The sequence below is a fragment of the Nematolebias whitei genome, chromosome 11 (assembly GCF_014905685.2).
Source record: "Nematolebias whitei isolate Nwh7 chromosome 11, NemWhi1, whole genome shotgun sequence".
NCBI classification, from domain to species: domain Eukaryota; kingdom Metazoa; phylum Chordata; class Actinopteri; order Cyprinodontiformes; family Rivulidae; genus Nematolebias; species Nematolebias whitei.
The window spans coordinates 11113156-11123391 of record NC_056508.1 but is presented as its reverse complement, the minus strand read 5'-3'; the positions used below and the strand labels follow the sequence as shown (position 1 = coordinate 11123391).

At 40.4% G+C, this 10236-nt stretch overlaps 1 protein-coding gene across 2 annotated transcripts in view; it reads right to left on the bottom strand.

Annotated features, from left to right (window-relative positions):
• The window catches only part of sdf4 (stromal cell derived factor 4), a 73413-nt gene that overhangs the window by 10319 nt on the left and 52858 nt on the right, over positions 1 to 10236 (bottom strand). For both annotated transcript variants that reach the window (XM_037683891.1, XM_037683890.1), the window contains exon 6: positions 8022 to 8197. In XM_037683891.1, the coding sequence (XP_037539819.1) occupies positions 8022 to 8197 (176 nt within the window). The remainder of the gene's footprint in view (positions 1 to 8021; positions 8198 to 10236) is intronic.

The following is a 10236-nucleotide window of genomic DNA, read 5'->3' as shown; positions in this document are numbered from 1 at the left end:
GGTACAGGTGTATTCGCTGATCTTTTGAGTGATCATTGTGTGACAGCTGCTTTGAGAGATATTAAACTTCCACCTTCTAAGCCCAGATTAATTCAAAAAAGGGATTTGAAATGTTTTTGTGAACAGTCATTCCTCTGGGATCTGTCTCACTTTGACTGGCATCGTATTCTGTTAACTGATGACGTGAACTCCGCTTGGAACTATTTTCATAATAGTTTCATTTATTTTCTGAACATACATGCTCCTTTTCGTCAGTTCAGAATAAAGGGACGAGACAGCCCCTGGTTTACTCCAGAGCTAGCTGACCTCCTGCACAGGAGAGATCATCTTTGGGCCACAGCGAGAAAATCTGACTCAGATACTGATTGGTTGAGTTTTCGACAGATGAGGAATAAATGCACAACTGCTGTCAAAGCAGCAAAACGCAACTATTTCTTATCTCAGACCTCCAAAAATCTAAATGACCCTAACAGATTCTGGAAAACTATCAAATCTCTCTCAGGCACCCCCCAATCATCTGACCTCCCATCACAACTTCTCGTTAACTCTGTTCCTGTGTCAAATAAGCACGAGATCCTGAACTGTTTCAACAAACATTTTGTTGCTTCTGGTTCTTTATTTGATACAGTTACTAATGGAAGATCAGCCATTTCCCCTAATAACCAAACTTCTACAAATCAAATCCCTCCTACAAGCTAATCCTCAGTTAATCACAGCTTCTCTTTTTCTCCATTCTCAGTCAGTGAGGTTAATAAACTGTTAAAAGATCTTGACCCTAAAAAATCTGCAGGTCCTGATGAACTTCCACCTTATTTTTTAAGGCTGGCTGCTCATATCATCACAGTCCCTGTGACCCACATCTTCAATCTCTCCATAAGACAAAACTCCATCCCAGACACTTGGAAAACAGCCTTTGTTCTTCCTTTGCTGAAGGGAGGAGACCCCACCTCACTGAACAACTATCGACCAATCTCTAAACTCTGCATTTTAGCCAAGGTTCTAGAAAAACTGATAAACTCTCAAATCAAAAATTACCTGGACTCATTTAACATCTTACCTCCCCATCAATCTGGTTTCAGGAAACAACACAGCACAACCACTGCTTCACTGAAGGTTCTTAATGACGTTGTTGAAGCACTGGATGCTAAGGATTATTGTGCTGCACTTTTCTTAGACCTGTCTAAAGCTTTTGACACTGTGGATCATAACATCTTGTGTCATAAACTCTCAGAAATTGGTTTTTCAGATCACACCATTGGTTGGTTCTCTATCTTTCAGACCGGAGGCAATGTGTTCAACATAATGGTACTTCCTCCAGTTATTTAACAGTCAACAATGGTGTACCACAAGGCTCAGTCTTAGGACCCACCCTCTTTACAATCTACATATATAATGTAGGTAAAAACATCCCTAATGCATCCATACATTTCTATGCTGATGACACCGTTGTTTATTGTCGAGCTAAAACTGTTGCTAAGGCTTTCCAGCTTTTGAAATCTGCATTCAACATCATCCAGACTGATTTGTTTCGCCTCAAACTTGTCCTAAATGCCGACAAAACCAAAGGGATGCTTTTTTCAAATAGGAAGTTGGTCCCAGCAGTTATTCCTCCGATTTTATCCTCAAATGGTGTCCCCGTTGAGTTTGTTGATTCTTATAAATATTTGGGTATCTTGGTCGACTCACATCTCTCTTTTAAGCTCCATGTGGAAAACTTGATAAAGAAACTGAAAGTTAAACTGGGTTTCTTTTTCAGAAACAGATCCTGTCTAACCCTGAATGCTAGGAAACGCCTTGTATCTGTGACTTTCCTTCCCTGAATTGATTATGGTGACATTATTTACATGAACGCTCCTACAAGAACCCTGCAGACGTTGGATGCTGTCTATCATGGTGCACTAAGATTCATAACTGGCTGTGATACCCACCACTGCACCCTGTATTCACTGGTTAACTGGACATCATTAACTTCACGCAGACTCTCTCACTGGTATATTTTCATCTTTAAATCACTTCTTGGTCTGTTGCCTTCATACATCTCCTCTTACATGTCTCTGCGTGAGTGCAGCTACGGAGTGCGCTCTCAGGACATTATTACCTGCAGTGTTCCCTCAATGAGGACTGAACTAGGCAAAAGGGCCTTCTCCTATTCCGCTCCTGTTTCCTGGAATATCTTACAAAAAGATTTGAAGCTCTCGACCTTGACCTCTCTAAGTGCCTTTAAGAATCTGTTGGACACCTGGCAGGGTCCAATGGTGACATGTTCCTGTTTTTAGTTTTCTACATTTGTCTTGGAATCTAGCTGTTTTTTTTTTGTTTTGTGTTGTTACCTTTTCCTTTTAGCCACCCTATTTGTTAAAAAAAAAAAAAAACCCTGCAGTATGACTTTTTATAACTGTTTATTGTTGTTGCTGTTGTCCATTGTTGTCATCTTTCTTTGTTGAAATCAGGTCTCTCTTGTAAATGAGTCCTCGAGGCTCAATGGGATTTACCTGTCTAAATAAAGGTTGACTGATTGAAGCACCAAAAAAAAAAAAAAAAATGTTACTAGAACTGCCTTCTTCCATCTGCATAATATTGCTAAAATTAGAAACATCTTATCTAAAAATGATGCAGAAAAACTGGTCCACGCATTTGTCATGTCTAGACCGGACTATTGCAATGGTTTATTATCTGGATGTCCAAATACTTCTTTATAACGTCTTCAGTTGATCCAAAATGCTGCTGCCAGTCTTAACCGGAGTTAGTAGGAGAGATCATATTTCTCCAGTTTTAGTTTCTCTCCATTGGCTCCCTGTCAAATCCAGAATAGAATTCAAAATCCTACTTCTAACCTACAAAGCTCTCAACAACCTGGCTCCATCTTATATTACAGATCTTATTGTTCCATATTTTCCTAACAGAGCACTTCGCTCTCAGACTGCAGGTTTACTTGTGGTTTCTAGAATTTACAAAAACAGAATGCAAAGACCCAGATGATGAGACAAATAAATGGACCTAGTATCCTGATGCATGCTCAATAATCCAGGTAGAAAAATCTAAAAAAGTTAAATCTGGTCCTCTGGACATTCAAAAAAACAAAACAAAGCAAATCAACAAAAAAATGTAGAAACGTTTCGTCTCTCATCCAAGAGACTTCCTCAGTCTGAGGAGCTGTATTCAGCTCAGTCTCTTAAATAGCACCGTCTCAGAGTGGATCAACCAGTTTTGCTGCTGACAACCAAAACCAGCTGATCACATGCTCAAGAAGGACCATCAGCCTAACAATGGATCATTAGCACACTGATGGCTGTTTACTGTTCACAGAGGGCTGAGTGATACTAGCAATCGCAGCATTGTAAGAGGGGGACAGTTGAACCCGGAGGCCTCCACCCCTGTTTAACGATGGACGATTTCTTTTCACAAAGATGGCCTCCTTTACTCCTCTCTCAAACCATTGTTCCTCTCTGTCCAGGATGTGAACATCTTCATCCCTGAAAGAGTGACCGCTGGCCTGGAGATGAGTGAAGACCGCAGAGTCCTGGCCTGATGATGTTGATCTTCTGTGCTGGGCCATCCTTTTGGCCAGTGGCTGTTTAGTTTCCCCGATGCAAGACTGATCACAGCCCTCCTGACACTGAACAGCATACACAACATTACTCTGTTTGTGCCGGGGGACTGGATCTTTGGGATGAACCAGTCTTTGCCGTAATGTATTTTGGGGTTTAAAAGCCACTGGGACGTTATGTTTAGAAAATAAACGTCTCAGTTTCTCTGATACTCCCTCAACATATGGAATGACCACTGTTCTGGGTTTGGGTTCCTCCTTTTCACCTGATGGCTGACTGGAGTCCTGTTTGGGTTTCTTCTCTGCTTTTAGGAAGGCCCAGTTAGGATATCCACATTGCTCTAGAGCCTGTCTTGTGTGGGATTTCTCCTTTTGCCTGGCTCCTGAGCTAATGGGGATGCTGTCTGCTCTGTGATACAGAGTCCTGATGACTCCTAATTTGTGCTCCAAAGGGTGATGGGAGTCAAACTGCAAATACTGGTCTGTGTGGGTGGGTTTGCGGTACACCTCAGTTTGCAAATGTCCTCTATCAGAGACTGAGACCTCACAGTCCAAGAAAGCCAACTTGCCATTTTTTTCATCTTCTCGTGTGAACTTGATGTATTTATCCACAGAGTTGATGTGGTCAGTAAAATGTTGGACTTCCTGAGATTTAATTTTAACCCAGGTGTCGTCAACATACCTGAACCAATGACTTGGTGGTGTCCCTGAAAAGGACGTCAAGGCTCTCTTTTCTACCTCTTCCATGTACAGGTTGGCAACAATAGGAGAAACTGGAGACCCCATAGCACACCCATGTTTCTGCCTATAATATTGCTCCCCATATGTGAAGTAGGTTGACTGCAGGCACAGTTTCAAGAGTTGACACAGTTGTTCTATGGAAAGCGTGGTCCTGCTGCTCAGAGTGGTGTCTGATTTTAATTTTAAACTGACCACCTCTACTGCATCATCAACAGGAATGCATGTAAAGAGTGATGTGACATCAAAAGAGACCATTGTTTCATCAGTCTCCATGATGACATCCCTCACCTTATCCACAAAGTACATGGCGTTCTGTGGTGTCCCCTCTTACAATGCTGTGATTGCTAGTATCACTCAGCCCTCTGTGAATAGTAAACAGCCATCAGTGTGCTAATGATCCATTGTTAGGCTGATGGTCCTTCTTGAGCATGTGATCAGCTGGTTTTGGTTGTCAGCAGCAAAACTGGTTGATCCACTCTGAGAAGGTGCTATTTAAGAGACTGAGCTGAATACAGCACCTTAGACTGAGGAAGTCTCTCGGATGAGAGACGAAACGTTTCTACATTTTTTTGTTGTTTTGCTTTGTTTTGTTTTTTTTTGAATGTCCAGAGGACCAGATTTAACTTTTTTAGAGTAGTTAAATATTATAGACCCCCAATAAACAAAGATAAATGCTAGTTTGCCTTTGAGTGATCTTCCTCTTTACAGAACAATGAAAGATTTTAAAAACTTATTTTGTGTTACAGGATGTGGTATGGATGATGTCTGCATCACCCAGGCCATTTCTCTGTGTAAGAAAGTTGTCAGCAGCTTCTCCCACAGCTGGAAGAAGAGAACTGGCTGAAGTGCTGGGTCTTCCAAGCCACAAGCTCGTCACAGGGACAGCCACTCACTGGGGATCAAGGTTACACCTGTGTAACACTAGGTACCTGTGTAAATCCATTAAAACCAGCACTGTGATTACCTATCCACCTGTTGGACATAGTTCAAGACCAAGTCCACTCTGAGTGAGAAAATGGATGCACTACAACAAAAAGTCATCTGGGAAGTGGCGCGTCTCTGCTCAACTATCAGGACAGATGTTTGTCTGAGCCGCCTAACACAGCAGCGCCTGAGTCTGCAGACCAAAGAGAAGCAGCAGTGGCACACAGCTGAAAAGAAGAGATCACGGGGAAGATTCTTCCAGTACAAATTACAAAACAGCCACCATCACCACCTCCACACAGAGGGAGGCAACAGAAAATTTACTTTCTAGCTGCCTGTTGTCAGTTTGTGTAGAGAGTGATGATGACCCTCTCAAATGGTGGAAGGAACAAGAAGTTGCCTATCCAGCACTGAAACACCTGGTCAACAAATATGTTGTGTGCCAGACACCAGCTCCCCTTCTGAAAGTTTTTCAGTTGCAGTGGGAACATTGCAACCTGCCACAGGGCATCCTTAAACCTAACACTGTTTGTTGACAGACACAAAATCTGTAGTTGTACAGTACTCCACCTGGCCTGGTGTGTGCTCATTATATTTTAACATGACCTCAGTAAATGTACACGGTATACTGTGTACATAACCTTAGTAAAAGTGCAAAGTATAGTGTTTTCTAATGAAGCAATGAAGTTGTAAGAAGACGCCAACCTGCAGCATCAAGACCAACATGATTCTGAAGGAAGAGAGGGGTCTGAAAAACTTTTCTTTTTTTCAGGGGTGGTCTGATGAGTTTTAATAAATTACAGCACAGAAAGTCCTTTGCAGAATATAAATTTACTTTTTTATTTGTCAGACTGACAGATTTCTCTCTTTAAATGATTACTTCATTCAAAAGGATTAGATTTACAGGATTTCAGCTCATGTACTCTCTTAATCCTATTTATTATTCATATTTGATCTTCACAGTACAGTTTCCTCTCTGTATGGTTCTAAATTCATCCAAACAGACACACCTTGTTGTTGCTAAAACACTGAAGAAGTGAGTTTTGCAGATATTTATGATAAACTACAAACACCTGAAACTGACTCAGAGAGAGAATGTCATGAGTTTGGGAAAAAGTTGAAAGTTAATCACAGACACACATTTCTGCTATAATCTGGGGCACAAACATTCATCTTTTAGTTATTATTTTTTTAATTATAAGAACTGAAGCAGCAGACAGTCTGTCTCATTGTGAGACTTGAGCTTTGTGCTGGTGTGCTCTCTCTCTGACCTGGAGTTTGGTCCTGCACAACTTGGACACGTCTGTATGACGACGATACTCTGAACATATTAACATTTAATACAAAGTTAGATTTTCGATACAAAGGTTACAGTGAGGTTGGGGCGCGGTGTGGGAGGAGGGGGTGATGGTGTTTCAGTTCTGGTATTACCCCCAGCTGCAGTGAATTGGTCCCATGCGAACACACATTTAATAATTTGTGTAATCACCTTCATGGGGGGCGGGGGTTCCGTTAGGGTAGTGAGGTGTCCTCCTTGAAAAATGGTCCAGGAAACACTGACTGGTGCTCTCACCTGCAATCGGTCTCTAAGTTGGGAACACTGGGATCACTCACCATGTATCAGACAGCATGACCCGCCTTGCTCTGCTCTGATCGGGTCAAACTGTGGCTCTGGTTCTTTACTGGTTGAAAGCAGCGTCAGATTAATCTCTGTATCATTATTAGATTGGATGGCTTTAAAAAGACCACAACACACACTGTCCCCCCCCGTAGTCCTCAAATCATTCAAATATATTTGTCAGAAACAAACAGCAGCTGGAGCAAAACTGAAAGATCTGTGCAACAACATTTGAATGAAGCAAATTAGATGTTGTAGAGCAGTTATCGGCTCTACAGAACAGCTCACCAGTCCTGTTAGAATGAAACTTTATTTCTCCAAATGGAGGTCGTTCAAAGACTTGTCTACAACAGGTAAGATATTGTTCATAACTTTTCCACAGAAACCCCACTTTAAAATGGCCGAAGCATCTCTAAAATCAATTCCTGGGAATCAGTGAGTGACAATATTTGTTTTGTTCAGCTTAAACTACAATTACAATAAAAACAAAACAACAGAAACTCTGTGAGTTCACATGAAACGGTTACCTCCACTTTAACCAGATTTTAGAAACTCTCACTTTCAGTTCATTTTAATGTTGAACTGTGGAGTTAAAAGTATGGATGTGGTGTTGTAGCTCGATGAGCTCTGCAGTCTGCAGACAAACAATAAGGACTGAGACTTTAAAAACCAGCAGAGCAAACAGACCAAACCACACGAACTGTTCAACATTTATCTCACTACACTGCCTCCACTGAACAGCAGTTCAACAAGTGAAACGCACATGTTCATCGTCACTGAGAAGTTTGAAGAGTAGTTTTCTAGACGAGTGTTTGTCTGGACCAGACTTGAACAGGGAATGTAAATAAAATGTAAATAAACCTTTAAGTTTTTTGAGTAAAATATTCAAGTATGTCGGAGTTACACTGTGTATAAGAACAGCGGTAAAAATAATAATTATTGTCCGAGGCAGCACAGTCTCAGATCCTGGCGAGTGGAGGGAGCAACTGTATCCACACCTCCAGGTGCAGTGGAGAAGCCAGAGGGTGGCCAATGGTGGCCTTGGCCATTTCAGATTAATCTTCTGTCAGTGTTGACTAAGAGACTAAACATTCACCATGATGGGGAGTAACTAAATCTGTATTCATTTAGTGTCACCAAATCATTCAGAGCTGTTTCAAATCAATAGTCTGGATGTTTTTCCCCAGTTACCTCCAGTTCCTTCATGGTGACAATGCCATCGTGGTTGGAATCGATGACTTTCTCAAACTCGTTCTTCCTCTCTTTGACCCAGTCGTCATCGATGTCCTGGGCCTGCTGGTTCTCCACGGTGCCCACGGGTAACGAGATGAACTCGGACAGGGTCAGTTTGAAGTCATTGTCCTGGTCTGCAGGAGAAGTAGAGGAAACCTCTTCGTTACAGTCAGCTCCCTTTCAGCAGGTGCCTCCTCACATCATAAAACCTATCATTCACGATACACAACTTTGCTGCCCCATTCTGAGTGTTCAACAGTTCTCCACATATACAATGTTCCATGTCAGCCCCTGTTTGAAGCTTGTTAAACAGCATCAAACATAAAACCATGATGACATCAGTCTGAAGCCGGTCAAACTTTCCTTCAGTCCTGCCTACTGATGTGTTTTTAATCCTAACACACATAATTATTATTATCACACATTATTATTATGTAATTATTACTGTAGTTATTATTATCTGATTATCTCATGCTGCTGTATTCATTCGTACCCATCTGCTCACCACAGACTCATGTTCAGGCTGCTGTTAATACGCTGTATTGTTGTAAATTATTAGTGTTTAGTGTATAAATAATAATAAACACAGTTACTTTGCCAGAGCAAAATCATAAAATCATTAAATGTGGATTATTGAACATCAGATCTCTTTCCTCTAAATCCCTGTTAGTTAATAAACTGATAACTGATCATCATATTGATTTATTCTGTCTGATAGAAACTTGGCTACAACAGGAGGATTTTGTTAGTATAAATGAATCCCCTCCTGTTAATTACTTAAATTTTCATGTTCCTAGAACAACTGGCCGAGGTGGAGGAGTAGCTTCTATTTTTCAGTCAGGAATATTGATTAATGCCAAACCAGTTATTAGTTATGATTCTTTTGAATCACTGTACCTCAGTCTTTCTCATCCAAAATGGAAATCAGAAAAGCCACTTTTACTAGTTGTTATATATCGTCCACCAGGCGCGTACTCTCAGTTTTTGTCTGAATTCTCAGAAGTATTAACTGACTTATTATTAAATACTGATAAAATCATCAAAATGGGTAATTTCAATATTCATGTAGATGTTGAGAGTGATAGCTTAAGCATAGCCTTTAGTAATTTGGTAGACTCATTTGGTTTTACCCAAAACGTCCGCACATCTACTCATTCTTATCATCACACTCTTGATTTAGTTCTGACCTATTGTATAGCGATTAAGGACTTGGGAATAGTTCCTCAAAATCCTATTCTGTCTGACCATTTTTTAATAACCTTTGAGTTTACATTAAATGACTACACAGTCACAGAGTAAATTTCATCTCAGCAGGTGCTTATCAGAAAATGCTGTCACCAAATTTAAACAACCTCTTCCATCAATGTTTTCCTCTGTCTTGCAGAGTAATGCATCAGAGAACAGTGACTTAGATCATCTAGTTGATCATCTTACAACTTCAATGCAAACTTCACTTGATAAAATTGCTCCACTGAAAAAGAAAGTAATCAATCAGAGGATTGATTACTTTACTGAGTTAATACGTAACTCAGAATTGGTTCAATTCTGAGTTACGTACTTTAAAGCAGGCATCTAGAAACCAGGAGAGAAAATGGCGCTCTACTAATGTTGAAGAATTTTATTTAACTTGGAAAGATAGTCTGTTAACATATAAAAAAGCTCTCCGTAATGCTAAAACTTTATATTACTCATCTTTAATAGATAATAAAAATAACCCTAGGTTTCTGTTTAGTACTATTGCTAGACTAATTAAAAGTCCCATTTCTGTTGAACCATGTACAGGTCCTTCTCAAAAAATTAGCATATTGTGATAAAGGTCATTATTTTCCATAATGTAATGATAAAAATGAAACTTTCATATATTTCAGATTCATTGCACACCAACTGAAATATTTCAGGTCTTTAATTGTTTTAATACTGATGATTATGGCATACAGCTCATGAAAACCCAAAATGCCTGTCCCAAAAAATTAGCATATTTCATCCCACCAATGAAAGACATGTGTTTTTAATACAAAAAGCGCCAACCTTCAAATAATCATGTTCAGTTATGCACTCAATACTTGGTCGGGAATCCTTTTGCATGAATGACTGCTTCAATGCGGCGTGGCATGGAGGCAATCAGCCTGTGGCACTGCTGAGGTGTTATGGAGGCCCAGGATGCTTCGATAGC